Source organism: Sturnira hondurensis, unplaced genomic scaffold (assembly GCF_014824575.4).
Source record: "Sturnira hondurensis isolate 20B ecotype Veracruz unplaced genomic scaffold, ASM1482457v3 Scaffold0013994, whole genome shotgun sequence".
NCBI classification, from domain to species: domain Eukaryota; kingdom Metazoa; phylum Chordata; class Mammalia; order Chiroptera; family Phyllostomidae; genus Sturnira; species Sturnira hondurensis.
In genome coordinates this window covers 1,209,695-1,225,194 of record NW_028086625.1, presented here as the reverse complement: position 1 = coordinate 1,225,194, position 15,500 = coordinate 1,209,695, and the positions used below count along the sequence as shown (strand labels likewise).

The 15,500-nt window shown below is 50.2% G+C and overlaps 1 protein-coding gene and 1 long non-coding RNA gene across 3 annotated transcripts; one reads left to right on the top strand and one right to left on the bottom strand.

The window, feature by feature from the left end:
* Positions 1–25: 25 nt before the first annotated feature.
* On the top strand, positions 26–15,085 carry LOC118998324 (uncharacterized). Of its 2 annotated transcripts, XR_005068849.1 has the most exons (4): positions 26–207; positions 6,857–6,931; positions 8,793–9,030; positions 14,864–15,085. It is a non-coding gene; the product is annotated as an uncharacterized LOC118998324 (long non-coding RNA). The 2 variants fall into 2 exon arrangements; XR_005068848.1 differs by lacking the exons at positions 26–207; positions 6,857–6,931; positions 8,793–9,030 and adding exons at positions 11,631–11,869; positions 14,526–14,635.
* On the bottom strand, positions 6,397–13,231 carry GATA1 (GATA binding protein 1). The gene is made up of 6 exons (XM_037062433.1): positions 13,118–13,231; positions 9,165–9,403; positions 8,291–8,668; positions 8,043–8,188; positions 7,400–7,525; positions 6,397–6,914 (listed from the first exon to the last, which is right to left on the bottom strand). The coding sequence occupies exons 2-6, from the start codon at positions 9,382–9,384 to the stop codon at positions 6,543–6,545; spliced, it is 1,242 nt and encodes a 413-aa protein (XP_036918328.1). The 5' UTR covers positions 9,385–9,403; positions 13,118–13,231; the 3' UTR covers positions 6,397–6,542.
* Positions 15,086–15,500: the final 415 nt, after the last annotated feature.

Sequence of the window (15,500 nt, the reverse complement as noted above, 5' to 3'; positions counted from 1 at the left end):
GGCCGTGCTGCGCCTGCGCGAAGTTCGAGCCCGCAGTTCGACGTTAGGTTAGGGTCAGGTTTGCCCCTCCCCCAACTGCCGAGGCTTTCTTTCTGGTTTTCCTGGCTTCGGTCCCTCCGTCCTTGTCCAGTCACTTAAGAGTCCTCCAGATCCATGGCAACACTGCCGTGCAGTGACTCAAGACCGCAAGCAAGCGAGCAAATGACGGTATTAGGAAAGAATATTTTCTCTCCTTCCCGTGGCTTCCCGCGCGGCGTGCAGTGATGACGTAGCGCGGGTGGGTTGGTTCTCCGTTAAACTGGAAAATGGCTGTTGGTGGCCAAATAGTAGTGCTAATGATGCTAAACGTGGTGATGATTTTTCTGAGTTAATGTTCACGAAGGTGGGTCATGAGAAAGGGAGTGTCCCCGAAAGTAATAACACATCACCTCCTCAATAAATAAGCTAATAGGTTTACATGCAGTTTGCATGCAGAAAGGAGGAACTTAGGCAATAGAGCAATAGAACGAGCTGAGCAAGCATAGGACAAGCCCCAATGACTTACGGCCTCCGTGGATGGCTAGGCGCGCGTTAGTCTTAAGCCAGGCAGCTACAGTGACGGCATGGGTCTGGGGGAGTGGAAGTCCTATTGGGCTCAGAGCGTGGCCTGTCCTGATACAGCCAAGCTAGAGCATGTGATGATGGAAGCTTTGAGTCCTTAGAGCCCGCAATGGGTAGCGGTCCAACTGATGTCGGTGTGCAGATGGAGTTTTTATCAGACTTGCAGTTTTGCAGTCCCATCCCAAGGGCATTCCATTACACCTCATTACCTCGGTCTTGGGCATATTGCCACTTGACAGTAACTGTCATGGCTGACAATGACTCCATATTGGATTGTGAAAGGTTATTCAAAAAGTCCACTCTGCTCTTGCTGTATACAAGGTGGTGCACAGGGAGCACTCACCAAGTGTTATCTATTAATATCCTGTCGTGAAAATGGATGTTGGGGCCAAAGGAGTCTTATTAGGGGCAAATGATTGTAGTGATAGCAAGTATTACAATATGTCAGACATTGTAAGCCACAATTCTGTGAGGTAGTTCCCATTAGTAAGGCTACTTTGCAGATAAGGAACTGAAGTTACATGACTTAGTCGTGTGACCTTGGGCAAGTTACTGAACATCTATATGCTTCAGTTTCCTCATCTGAAAATTTGAGATAAAATAGTGCCTAGGGCCAGAATGGACTTGGGGAGGGGAATGTTTCTTGAGCAGCAGCCCTCCCTGACAGCCTCCACGGAGTAACCTCTGTTTCCAAGTGTGTGCATAGGGGGAAGGGGGAGTTTCCCCTGTAGGGGTGACTTCTTCCCACCCCACATCTAAATAGCCCCACAGGAGGCGGGTTTGTCCTCCTATCTCCCTTTCTCATTCTTCACCATTTCCTACAGGGCTGTAGGCTGGGACCGGAAAGATAAGCGGTCTGGGGTTCAGCATCGCTGACTAACAAACAGATTGACAGCCCCACCACCCACTAGCTGGGCCCTCTGACCCTCTTGAAACAGCTTTCTCTTCCCTTCCACTCTTTCCCTGCAACAAGTCGTTTGTCCCAGTGGAAGAACGTCGCAGCCCTAAGACCTTTAAACCTCCACATACGCCAAAGAAAACATAATGATACACACTGAGGAACATTCTGGGGTTGAGATACCTGAAAAGTAATAGAGTGGGGAGTCTTGTAAGAGTCAAGGCCTATTTTTCTGTATAGTCAAAAGAAAGCAGAGGTCAGCAAACATTTTCTATGAAGGACCAGAGAGTAAATATTTAGGCTTCATAGGCCACATACAGTTTCTGGTATGTTCTTTCTTTCCCTTCAAAAATGTAAAAACAGGATGCAGTCTGGCTTTGGCCTGAAGGCCAGAGTTTGCAGATCCCTGCAATGGAGTGTCAGCCTTCGGCTTTCATTATCTGATTGGGATCCTTTTACAGGATAAATGCAGAAGTTCCATACTTCCTGAGGAGAGGTATTCCTTTTGTGTGAGGTATGAGGACCAATTTATGGACAGGGTCTGGTCACTTCTGGTGTTGTTCTATTAGGTCAAACAAATGTCCCTGTACAGAATGAGAATAGGGATTCCTATAGTTTCTATAGTGTTGTCCTTCCAGCAAATCAAGCAAGGGTTTCTATGCAGGATAAGACAGTTTTTTTTAGAGAGCTCCAGATTAGGGGTTCCCATACAAGTTTGGAATGGGGCTTCTTAGACAACATTATGACAGGTTCCTACAAAGAGATCGGGTGGTCCAGTTCAGGGTCAGCACAAATGTTTCTGTACAGGTTTAGATCTAGTTCATATAGACAGTGGAATCAGGTATTCCTATCCAGATTCAGTCAAAAGATTATTATTAATTGGGCCAAATCAGTCTAGCTGTTTTAACAAACAAACCCAGAATCTCAGGGGTTTAACAAAGAAATGTTTATGTCTTGCTCATACAAAACCCAATGTTGCCCTGGCTGGTGTAGCTCAGTGGATTGAGTGTGGGCCTGTGAACAAGACGATCGAGGTTCGATTCCCAGTCAGGGCACATGCCTGGGTTGCAGGCCAGTTCCCGGCAGGGGACACACCAGAGGCAACCATACATTGATATTTCTCTCTCTCTTTCCTTCCTTTCCCCTCTAAAGATAAATAAATAAAATCTTTAAAAAAAAAAACAATGTAAACCCTGGTTGGTGTGGCTCAGTGGATTGAGCACTAGTCTGGGAACCAAAGGGTTGCTGGTTTGATTCCCAGTTAGGGCACATGCCTGGGTTGTGGGCCAGGTTTCCAGTTGGGGGTGCACAAGAGCCAACCACACATTGATGTTTCTCTCCCTCTCTTTCTCCTTCCCTTCCCCTCTGTCTAAAAATAAATAAATAAAATCTTTTTAAAAACCCCAAACTCCCACAAAATCCAATGTGAATATTTATTACTGATTATTCATGGACCCAGGCAACTTCCATTTTGTGACTCTGCTCTCCTCTGAGTTCTTGGGGCTCTCACTATTCAGCTGGTAGATGGGGAAAGAGAGAGAAGGAGGATTCCATGAGAGGCCTTTATTGGCCAGGCCTGGGAGTCATGTGTGTCACTCTGCACACACTCCATTGATCAGAACTCTGTCACATGTCCATATCCAATTGTAAGGAAGGTTGGAAAAGTGAGTGAGCTCAGGAAGAAAGGGAACAGGTTTGAAAAGCCTATAGCAATCCCTGCTACAGGATTCTTCAGATGCCACAGTGCTATGCTGTTTAATGTGATAGTTACTAGCCACAGTCAGGATGGTGATTCCTGTAAAGGTGAGGGTAGGCCTTCTGGAACAAGATTTGGGCAAGGGCTGTCCAAGACAGTCACATCAGGGCTTCCTATACAGCGTCAGGAGAGGATTTCCAAGAGGGCAAGGTTAGGAGTTCCTGTAAAGGATCAGGTCAGAGATTCCTGTAAACTAGTCAAGTTAAGGATTTCTTTTGAAAGTCAGATAAAGTTTTTCTGAAGTCTGGTTATACAACCCAGTACTGTTATAGGCAAGGCTTCCTGTAGAGGGTCAGGACCATGGAGCCAACACAGGGTGAGGACAGGAAACCCTATATAGTGTCTAGGCAGGGGGTCCTGTGCCAGGTGAGGTTGTAGGTTCCTGAATACAATGAGGTCTGGGCTTAAAGTAGAGGGTCAGGACAGGCACTGTGCCACAGGTTCAGGAAAGGATTTTCCATGTGAGTTCAAGACCAAGGTTCATGTTGAAAGTTGGGTCATAGGTTCCTGTGGACTCTATGGTGTAGGGTGGGAGATAGGGGTTGTGCAGTGATGTCATGGGTCATTGTCAACAATGAAAGCAAGGCTCCTGAACTCAATTAGAACTCCTAAAGAGGTTGCAAATAGAGATTTCTGCAGACAGAGTCGCGTCAGTAGTTCAAAACTAGCTTTTGTTGTGAGTGAAGTGTTTCTAAAATGCTACTTGGAAGGCAGGGCTCCAGTACAGTGTGAGGACAGTGGTGTCCTGTCCAGGGTCAAGGTGGGATTCCTACAGAGAGATCGAGGCCCATGAAGAGGTTTAGGACAGGTGTTTTTACAAGGGGTGGTAGAGGTGCTTCCTTACAGTGTGGGTTCAGAGATTCCTAAGCTGGGTGAGGCAGAGGTTCCTGTGCCACCGCTGGACACAGGTGCCTCCTGTACAAGGTAAGCACCGGTGTTCCTGTCCGGGGTCAGGATAGGTTTTCCACTGATAAGTAGAGACAGGGTTCCCTTAGAGTTCCAGAGCTAGGTTCCTGTTCTACTAAGCTTGGGCTGCCATTTTTATAGGGTTTGAGGACCAGGGTTCCTGAACAAGGTAGGTCCAAGCACGTTTCCAGCAAAGGTTCTAAAAGGGGTTTCTGTTCAATACAAGGACAGGGGCTCCTACCGGGTGAGAGGGCTGGAATTCTGTGGAGCAGCCAGGGCAGTTCTGGACAGTCCCTGTGATGAGCATGGACTACTGTGATTCTGCAGTGGGTTAGTGTGGTGACTCGCTGAAGGGATGCTGTTCCATTGAGGACAGCTGCTTACCCACACTATGTTGAGGATACATGGTCCTACAATCTCTGTCTCTGGGGCTTGAGTGGAGAAGCCATAAAGAGCAGCAGCCCCAAAATAAATCCAGATCTGAGCAAATCAGGGAGTGAATGATTTTAAAAAGAGAAAGAAAAGCAGCCCAAGTAAATATAAGCAAGAATCACTCTTGGGGGGGGGGTGCCCCCATCCTAAATCCACTCCTTAATCTCAATGTGGTCAGAGCAAAGCACTCACAATTCTGAGCCTCACCTTTTTATTAATAAAATGAGTATGCATCTACTTTCTTTGGAGTATTTTTTTTAGGCGTTCATGAACAAAAGCAACTGAGGCCTTCCAGCCATTGTCAGCCACAGTGGTAATGGTACTGCTTGCTGTTAGGAGCGTCTTGGTAGTGTGGAGGCTAGGTCACGAAACCTGGCTCACTCCTGTGCTACCAACTGTGTGGCCTTGGGAGAGCCACTTAGCCTCTCTGGCTTAGGATGTAACTTGACTCCGTGTAAGCACCTATGTGAGGGTTTGTTCAGTGGAAGAACAGGTTCCACTTTAGAGGGAGCTATTTACCCAGGTGAGCAGGTGTATCGGGGAGGGAGTTGGCACAATGGGGATCTCCCCAACCTATGGGGTCTAAAAATTTCCCCTCAGAAGCTATTTTGTCCTTCTAATCTCCATGTCTCCTTCTCTACCATTTCCCACAGGGCCGTAGGCCAAGCAGGGCTCAGAGAGATAAGAGATGAGTGACAGGAAGACCCATGAACAACCCCAAGGTCCTGGACTAGCCTTCTGACCCTATTGCTGGCTGCCATTCCAGCCTCACTCTTTCCTCCCATTCCTGTCTTAAACATGTCTTCTGTCCCTTGGAAGGGGATCCCTAACTTACACTGACTGAAACTCTCTATATATTGATACCTGCACAAATAAGTGTACATAGAGCTGCTCACGTTGTCAGCCACTCAGAGACACTGTGACATGGCACATGATATGTGATATGCTCAAAGACACAGACTTGCATGGAAGTACTGCCATTACCAGACCCTCCAAGATGTCCTCACACATAGTACTTCATGGTCACACTGTTATGTCCCCACACACTGTCATACACAGTACTTGTCCAGCATTCCAAACATGTTTGTTGATCAAATTCTGTGCCCAGTACACATGCTGTCACACCATGTCAAAACCACCCTGCATGGTCCTGGCTGGTGGGTGTAGCTCAGTGGATTGAGCACGGGCCTGCGAACCACACTGATCGCGGTTCAATTCCCAGTCAGGGCACATGCCTGGGTTGCAGGCCAGTTCCCAGCAGGGGACTCATGAGAAGCAACCATACACTGATACTTCTCTCCTTCTCTCCTTCCCTTCCCCTCTAAAGATAAATAAATAAAATCTTTAAAAAAACATTATATTTAAAAAAACCACCCTGCATGGTGCACAATCACACAAGCACAACCTCACACATTTTTTCAACACAGCCTGTCACGTACATACTTCCATATCCTCTCATACAGTCACCTGTGCCCTGTTTCTCCCAGTTACCTGGTGTCACGCACACCATCTCTCACAACCTCACCCCATGATCACCACCTCACAGAGCAGTCAGCCAGCCACACATTGTCTTTCCCCATCATGTGTGGATACACATGCCATACAACCTGGATGTTGTCACACACGTTTTCACATACACTGTTATAATTGCACATCATAACCCACTATCATGAAGGGTCACAAGTGCCAGGTCACACATTCTGTCTCACACAGCCTCACACCATCATCAAAGAATTGCAGACACTGTTACATACCCCACCTACCACAGCTCTTTATTTGGTCCCACACAGACTCACACTTCCAATTTCAGGATATTAGTGGTTTTATTTTACAAAAGCTTTGAGGGTCCAGACTAAGGAGTGTCTGGGGCCCAGAGGGTTGGGTTGTATAGACTGCTGGCTACAAGACGAGAAAGACCCTACCCTTGCTCTGAGGTCATGCTCTGTGTCTTCATGAGCTGAGTGGCGCCACCACGGTGGTGGCAGTGGTGGGAGGCATGGGGCCTGTGGGGAAGGAGCCTGTAGGTGAACCCAACAGGGGCCCTGGGAAAGGCATGAGGTGACTAACAGGCCCTGACAGCACCACAGGGCCCAGGCCTTGGTAGAGATGGGCAGTACCAGGTGGGCCCAATGTCAAGCCTGAGGCAACTTCCCCACAATTCCCACTACCACCACCCCCAGCCACCACCATGAAGCCACCAGTTGGTCCTTCTGCTGCTCCTGTACCTCCCAGATTCGACCCCCGTTTCTTTTTCCCTTTTCCAGATGCCTTGCGGTTTCTAGTCTGAATACCATCCTTCCGCATGGTCAGTGGTCGGTTCACCTGACAAAAGGGAGGCCGTGAGTATTTCCCAACTTTAGACTTTTCCCTCTGTCTCCATCAGGGATACTCTTTCCACCCCTCTCCTTAAGAATAGGGAACTGGGTCAAGGACTAAGAGAGGAGACCCCTGCTGTGGCACAGATATTGTCCTAAGGAATCATGAGCTTGTGAGGCCCTAAGCTGGGGGAAAGGCTGGGAGAAGCCCTAGCCATAGGACTAGCTGATGGCTGCAGAGGAGGAGGAATGAGATGAGAAATGGAGGAGAGAGAAGGGAGCAGGAAGGAATGGAAGGGAGGAAGGGGATGAGGGTGAAGAGAGGCATGAGAGGGGAAGGAAGAGGGAGGAGAATAACAGGGATAAGAGGGGAAAGGAGTGACGAAGAGAGGGAAGGGGAGGTAAGAAGAATATCGGGAGGGGAAAGAAGAAGGAAGGGAAGGTTAGCAGGATGGGAAGGAGAGCGGGGAGGCTCCAAGAGGCAGGGCACACCTGGTGTAGCTTGTAGTAGAGGCCACAGGCATTGCACACAGGGTCCCCACTGGCATTTCTCCGCCACAGTGTTGTGGTGGTTGTCTGGCAGTTGGTGCACTGGGTACCTGCCCGTTTGCTGACAATCTGGGGGAAGCAAGAATGTGAGGATCAGGGCCCTGGGGATGGAGGACACAAGAGGTGGGGGTCAGGGTGAAGGCAGGGCTTCCTGTACCGGGTGTGGACTGTGGGTTCTCTATGGGATGAGGATATGGACTCCTGTCCCAAGGCTTTGCATATTGTGCTGGGGACTACATCAGTAATTCTTGACTTTGGCGGACATTGGAATCACTTGGGGAGTCAAAAACAATCCTGATATCCAGGCAGCACCCCGGTCCAATCAAACCGACACACCTAGGGGAGGGCCCCAAGGTGATCCCAGTGTGAAGCCAAATGTAAAACCTGCTCTGGAGGGAGGGGACGGGATTCCTGCTCGCAGCCCAAGGGCAGGTTGAGGATACGCACTCCTGTACAAAGCTGGGTTTCTGTATGGATGGGGAAGGGATGGGGGATGTGGGCTCTTGTAGTGTGGGCGGGCAGGGATTTCCTGCACAGGGTGAGAGCAGCAGTGCCTGGATAAGGGGAGGCAGGCCTGGGGTCTTACCAGACGCTTCTTGGGCCGAATGAGGGGCCTGTTTTGCCCATTCATCTTGTGATAGAGGCCACAGGCGTTGCACAGGTAGTGACCTGTCCTGTCCCGCCGCCACAGTGGAGTGGCTGTTGCTCCGCAGTTCACACATTCCCTGGCCTCTGGTGAGGTGGACAGAGGGGAAGAGGGAGCCAGGCTCAGCCCAGCTTTGCCTTGGATGTGCCCCCCACCTCAACCTCCCTGTCCCTCTTTGGGAACCTCACCACAGGTGGCCAGAGGCAGGGTTCCACGAAGCTTGGGGGAGGAATAGGCTGCTGGATTGAGGGGGCTTCCGGTGGGAGAAAAGAAGTTACTAGGAAAGTCAGGGCCCCCATAGGCACTGCTGGGGACAGGGATTGAAGAAGGCAGTGCAGGCCCCAGTGTCAAGAGGTCTGGACTCAGTCGTTCTGTCTTTAAGGTCTCCAGGAAACTGCTGCTGCCTTTCCCATCAGGATCTTCCGGGGCCTGGGGAGGGGAGTCCTCTCGGGTGGGGCACACAGTTGAGGGAGAGTAGAGGCCAGTCTTGCCATAGGCCCAGCTGGTGTATGGTGAGCTCCCCGGAATCCCCTCCATACAGTTGAGCAATGGGTACACCTGAAAGACTGTAGCAGGAGTGGGTATGGAAAGGAAGAAAGAGGACATAATAGTCTAAAACCATCCTGTTTTCAGGGTGCAGTGGTGCCCAACAGCCCCAACATGGTGGCCAATTTTCCAACATTTCCGTAGGTTGCCAGAACAGCTGCTGGCCATTGAATGACTCATGGATCCTGAGCCCTGTTGGTCACTCTGGCCACTACAGTAACCTCTAGCCATTTCCAAATGGGTTTTAAGGACAACTGTTGTGGTTTGAAGCCCCATGGACCACTCAACAACTAGGGCCACCACTGCCTACTTCCATCACTGCTTCCCCATGTGGCATGTTGAGGAGCATGGACATCCCCAGGTCTGGACTACCGGGAAAGTGGTCAGCCCAGCCATGTGAAGTCTTCTGGTCATTTTCAAGATGTCTTCCTTGTGGGATTCTCCCCTAGCTAAGGATCTCCATGGCAACCCCAAAAGCATAGAACCAGTCCCAGGAAAGCCACACAAAGGAGTTACCTGGGGAGTGTCTGTAGGCCTCAGCATCCCTATAGTAAGCCAGTGCAGCAGCTGTAGCTGAAGCGGTGCTTGGAGCAGTGGAGGAGGCTGCTGCATCCAACCCCTCAGGCCCAGAGGGGAAGAAGACCCCCGACTCTGGTAGTGAGGACACCAAGGCAGGGTCCACAAACTGGGGCAGGGGCTCAGAGGTCCCCAGGGCCCCCAGGCCAGGGAACTCCATGGGGCCTCTGAGGTTTGACCTGTGAGGACAGGAGGGGTCCTCAGACATAGAAATTCTCCCCCTCTCCTCTATAGCCCCTCTTCCCTCCCTTCTCTCTTCACACTCCATCCCCTCAATCTATATATCCCTCCTTTCCCTCTCCCTAGGTCCCTTCTCCCCTCCACCTTTCTCTCGTTCCTCCCTTCCCACTCCTCCTTCATCTTTCTGTAGTCTTGCACTGTCCTCTCACTCCCCATCCTCTTCTTCCCAGTCTTGCCCCATTTGTTTTTCATCTCCTCCCTCTCTTTTCCTCTCCCTCCTATACCCTATTCCCTTCTTTCTCCTCTCCTCTTTCCCCTCTTCCTTCTCTTTCCACTCCTTCTTTCTCCTCTCCTTCCCCCGTCTTATTCCACTCTTCCTTTCCCTTGCCCCCTCGTCCTCTCTCCCTGTCCCCTTCTCTTCTGCTGTCTCTTCCTTCTTCTCTCCCCTCTCTCCCTCTTTCCATTTCTACATCTCCTCCACTCCTCTTTCCTCCCCTCTTCTTTTCTCTTCCCCTCCTGTCCCTGTCCCTAGCCTCCTTTCTCCTCCCCTCCTTTTTCTTCATTCTTCTTCTCTCCCTCTTTGCTCATCTCTTTCTCCCTCTCCTCATTTTCTCCTCCCCTCCTCCTCCACTTCCTCTTCTCCCCCTGCCCCCATTTTCCCTCCCCTCCCCTCCTCATCTACAGGAGTCTGCGTGGGGTGGGGTGCGGTAGGCTGGGGTGCAGAATCAGAGTCCCATGAACCCCTTGGTCACCCCCTGGGGCCTGGGGGCTCACCCTCTTGTGATCCCCAATTTCATCCCTATCTACTGCATCTTGCCTTCTGACTTTCTCAGAAACCCCAAGGTTTCCGGCTTGACTCCTCCTCCCCCACCTCAGTTGGGTCTGCAGATAGAGTTCCTCCCTGTTCCATTGGGGGGGTCAGTATCCCCCACTGCTTATCTCTGCCATCCCCGCCCAACTTTTGAAATCACCCAAAGGCCTCTGGCTTCCTCTGAGAAGGGGGCAGGTGGGAGGTGTTCCCTTTACCATTACCCACTCCCCTGGGGAGGCTGGTCATAGTTCTGCTTTCTGTCTCCTTCAGTCCCAACCATCCCTAGGCCTCAGTTTCCCCATTGGCCAGATAGAAGTTAGTGACAGGGCCAAGCTAAGACCTGTGAGATGGCAGCTTGGTCTACGCCCCTTTGCCACTATGCTTCCCTGTATGTATCTCTGTCTCCTTGGTTCTCTTTTTCTCTGACACTCTGTCTTCTCAAGTCTGGCTCTCTACGTTTCTTTCCATGTTTCTATGCTACCATAATATATATTGCCCTCTACTTCTGTGCTTTTACAAATGTCCAATGTTTTTCCTCTTCCTTTCTCTGTCTTTCAGTGTCTCTATCTCTGATTGTTTCTCTCCATCTGTCTTTATCACTTTTTGTTTCTCTTAGCTCTCTTTATATCTTTTTTTTGTTTCTCCCCCTGCACTCATATCTACACCTCTCCCACTCTATCTTTCTGCTTGTTTGTCTCTCCCTGCTTTCTCTCTCTCTCTCTCTCTCACCTTATTTCCACATTTGTTTTACTATTCCCAATATCCCTGGACCACACCCCACTGCACACAGTCCCAGATGAGAATCTAGGAAACCTACCCCTGACCCTGGCCTGCCCTGTGAGCCTGAAGGCCTCAGTTTCACTCTCTGTAGGATGGAATGATGGACATAGAATTGAAGGGCATCTTCAAATGCCCTGCCTATGTAACCCATTGTGTAGACAGTCTAAAGGTTAGGACCAAGGTTGGGGGTTATGCTGGGAAAAGATGGCCTGTGGGTGTGCTCACAACCGACCTAGGCCTCAGGGTCCCTCCCCAGGGAGGGTGTCTTGGCTCCTCATCTCAGCCTCCTTCTCATTCTTGCCTGTCTCTCCACAATTCTATTTGAGTCTCTCTCCCTCTCTCTCGATTTCTCTGTTCTTGTCTCTTTGTTTCTGTTCCTGGGCCTGCTCTCCTGCCATCTCTCTCTTTCTCTCTCATTGTTTCTGAGTCTCTGTTTCTCCTTTCTCTTTCTGCACATCTCGTGTTCTTTTTTTCTCTATTTCTTTTTCTCCCTGTCTCTCTCTTTGTTTCTCTCTCCCTTTTCTCTGTGTCCCTATGTGTCTCCTGCGTTTTGTCTCTGTTACCACTGTTCCTTTATCCCCTCATCCTCATCTCACTTCCCATAATCTCTCTCCAGCAGCCCCCTGCCCCCTGCACCTGAGAACTTGGTGGGTCCAGGGCTGCCCACCCCTCTCATGGCAGGGGCCCAACCCCACCACCACCACCCAGTTATCAGTCTCCAGACAGAGATAAAGTTTATCTCGAGGCTGGGGGATATGAAAGCTCCTTATCAGCTGCCCCACTAGAGTAAGTTCTGCCCCAACTGGCAGCAGGCAGCAGGCCGGCACCCTCAACTCTCCCTCGGCCCAGCCCCTCGCCCAGCCCCTCACCCCAGGTAATGAATGTCCCCATTCCAGCCCTCAAGGGAGGGTCCCTCAGGACTAAAGGGAGCAGAGATGGGGTCTGAGGGCAGATGGGTCTTGGGAGGGTTTGAGGGTCAGGTAGGGATTAAAGAGTCAGAGAGGTTTGGGGTATAACTATGAAAGCAGATACGTGGGGGCTTGAGGAGCAAGACAACCTGGAAAAGTCACATTTTAGGATCAGAAATAGGTTGTGAAAGCAGAGACAAGGTTGAGGATCAGGGGTAAAGTTTGAGAGTGAGAGACAAAGTTGAGAAGTCGGAAGTATAGTTTGGGGGGTCAGAGATGGATTCTGAGGGTCATGGAAAAATGTGGGGGTCCAAGGGTTTTACTGGAGCGGAGATAAAGTTTAGGGGTCAAAGATAGGTTTGGAGTGGCAGAAATGTGTCTGATGATTAGAGATGGGTTGCAGGAGCACAAGAGGAGTTTTAGAACCGATGGAATTGGGGTAGACAAAGATTTGGGGCCACAGAGGAGATCTGGTGGACAGAGGCATTTTGGAGCTAAGATGGGGTTTAGGGAAGACAGACAAAAGGATTCACGTGACAGAACAGATTTGGAGGAGTAGACTTGGTGTTTGGAGTGGCAAAGATATTTTGATGCATAGGCAAGGGTCTGGGGGAAAGAAATGGTTTTGGGGGGTCAGAGAGAAGTCACAGGGAACAAATACAAGGTTTGAGGCCGAGGTGGGAGTACGAGGATGGAGCTAGGGTTTGGCAAGCCAGGGATAGATCGGTGGGGCAAAGGGAGAAATTAGGGCAGAGGCAAGAAGGTTGAGCAGACAGGGCTTGGGGAACAGAAATAATTGGGGAGGGAGAATGAGTTTTGGGGGAGAATTTGGAGACAGAGACAAGTTCAGGTTAGTGAAAATCAGATTTGGGGCAGAAATAGGATTTGGAGGATAAAGGCAAGTTTTAGGGGGCAGAGATGAGGTACAGGGACAGTTAAGGGATCAGGGGAACAGATATTTTGGAAGGTGCAGATGAGAGGGCAGAGAGAAGGGGTAGTGAGATAGGTTTGGGGTAGGAGTGGAGGTTGGAAAGACAAAGGTAGTCTGGAGAAGCTCCAGGGATTGGATTGTCAAGGGATTCAGGGGTGGTAGACACTTTGGGGGCCAATGGTAGGTTGGGGAAACTGAAGCAGGCTGGAGGAGTAGCCTTGAGGTAAGGGGAAGCAGGCCCAGAGTTTGCCTTGCTGGGGACTTTGGGGGGGCTGAGACTGACCTGGGCTTGTTGGTGCAGAGGTTTCAGCTGCTTTGGGGATGTGGCGAGCTCAGTGTGATCCTAGGGGATGTCCTGGCTGGCCTTGGTGTTTGAGGCTCCCTTCCTCCTTCCCTCCCTCCCTCCCTCCCCTCTCCTTCTTCCCTCCTCCCCAGGGAGTGGCTGGTCCACCAGTGGGTGGAGCAGACCAGGCAAGGGGGTGGGTCCCCTGCTGGTGGGGCACCTCCTGGGCAGTAGGGACCTACCTCCACCCCACCTGCCCACCCCATGGATTCTCATACCCTATTTGACTTGGGCTCCCATGGACTTCATTGTCCAACCAAACAATATGGGCTGAGCGCAAGATAAAACAAAAATAGCAGATATGGACTCATGAATCTGCTGGGCTTTTCAATGAGTGTTTGTAAAGGCCCTACTGTGTGTTGGGCCAAGTGAGGGCTGGGCACTTATGTTTGTGAGTCTTCCTACCCATAGGGAAAGGAGGAATGTGACTGTACCCATTTTGCAGACAAAAATAATGAGGCTCAGAGAGGTTCAGTGGGATTTGAACCAGAACCCTTGGGACATCATGACCACCCAGGCCCAGCTGCCCTGGGGCCAGACCAGGGCTGGTGGGAGTCAGGGGCACACGCACTCAGCACCCCACTGGGGCTTACGCCAGCTCTGGCCTGCCCTGGGGCAGCAGATAAGTCTTATCAGATGGAGGCCACAGTAGCTGTTGGCTTCGCGGTAACAGGCTGTCTTGGGATGGGGGGGCGGGGCTGGGGGGCACCCAGGGACAGTGGCCTCAACTTCTTGTCCGCCATGCTGTTCTGGAGGCGGGAAATAAGTGGGACTAGGGGTTGGTTCCAATGCGGGTCCTTGAGGAGTGGGATAGGGTAGAGGAAGGGAAGGAAATTGAAGGGATGGAGAAGAGTGAGACAGCAACAGAGAGAGATTGAAATCCAGAGACACAGAGAGATAAACAGAGAAAAATACAGAGCTGGAAGGAGGAAGAGGGCACAGAAAGAAAGGAGAGACAAAGAGAGGGGGATAGAGGCACAGAGAGAGCCAGAGACAACGGGATAGATAGGCAAAGAGAAGGAGAGACAGAGACACAGAAGGGACAGATAAAACCTGAAAATGACAGAGGCCAACAACACAGGTGGAGACAAAGCTGATGCTGGAGAGGGGGACAGAGACACAGATCTCAGAGAGAGTTTGAGAGGAAGCCCATAAGATCCCACATGGCAGCCTGGGTACACCCTGGGCAGGTGGTACTGGGGTTGGTGGCACGAGGGAATGTAGATTGATGTGGCCCCATGTGGCCTGTGGTTCTGCCCTCAACCTGCTGAGAGGGACCCTCATAGAGTCCCTGGGCCTCTGCACCTCAGTCCCTACCTTCCTACTGTGTCCTGCCTCCCCCAAATAGTAACAACAGTGATGACAACCAGTGTCTCGTGCTATCAAAGACTCATGCCTGGACTGTTTTGAGCACTTTAGCCACATGAAATCATTGGACACATGCACACAGTGCGTAAGGTAGGCATCCAACTTGGATCCCCATGGGGAAGGGGGTAAGACTACACTGTCATGGCCCCAGACCTCAATGGGGCAGGGTGTTCTCCAGACTATCCACTCTACAGATGGGGAGACTGAGACTCACTGAGGGGAGAGGGCAAGGAAGGAGCCCAGAGTCAGTGAGGTCTGCTTACCTATGGCCCACACCAGGGGGAGTTCCCCATCTTCATCTTTTCTCTCTGGTCTCAGTGTCATCACATGCAAAATGGGGGTTTTGAGGAGTAAAGAGAGCAAAGCCACGACTTGGAATTTATTGAGCTATTGCTATGTGCCACGCCCATGCCGAGCCCTCATTGGTAAGAACAAGGCAAAAAGACCCCAATGACTTAAGTGAAGATGGTTTAAGGTCATGCACTGTGGAGCCAGCCCACTCTCATTTATAGACCACCCTACCACCAAGTCGCTGTGTGACCTTGGGTGAGTTGCTCTCTTCTCTGGACCTCAGTTCCTCTTCTGTAAAGATCAGGTAATAATAGTGACTGCTCCACAGAGTGATGGGACCACTAAAAGAAATTTAATCCATTAAGTGATTTTAACTCAGTTGAATCTGATATCCCAATAACTGTTAAGTATACTTAGTTTTTAATTGAGTACCTGGTGTACATGAGGATTAGTATTTGGACCTTTTTCCCTAGAACTAGTACTAATTCTAATACTGATGCTAATACTATGCTGACACCAATACCAATTCTAATTACTAATCCTAATATTCTAATGTTGATACTAGCACTAATACTAATTTTAATAATAATAATAGTAATACTAATAATGCTAATTCCAAAATAACACCAATGCTATCATTAGTACTAATACTATTTCTAAAACT

Excerpts from the sequence above, each read along its gene's own strand:
- GATA1 (XM_037062433.1), bottom strand. The coding sequence starts at position 9,384 with ATGGAGTTCCCTGGCCTGGGGGCCCTGGGGACCTCTGAGCCCCTGCCC. Across the intron at positions 8,669-9,164 it reads GGCCTACAGACACTCCCCAG|TCTTTCAGGTGTACCCATTG; the intron begins GTAACTCCTTTG and ends CTCCTGCTACAG. Across the intron at positions 6,915-7,399 it reads TCTACTACAAGCTACACCAG|GTGAACCGACCACTGACCAT; the intron begins GTGTGCCCTGCC and ends CCCTTTTGTCAG.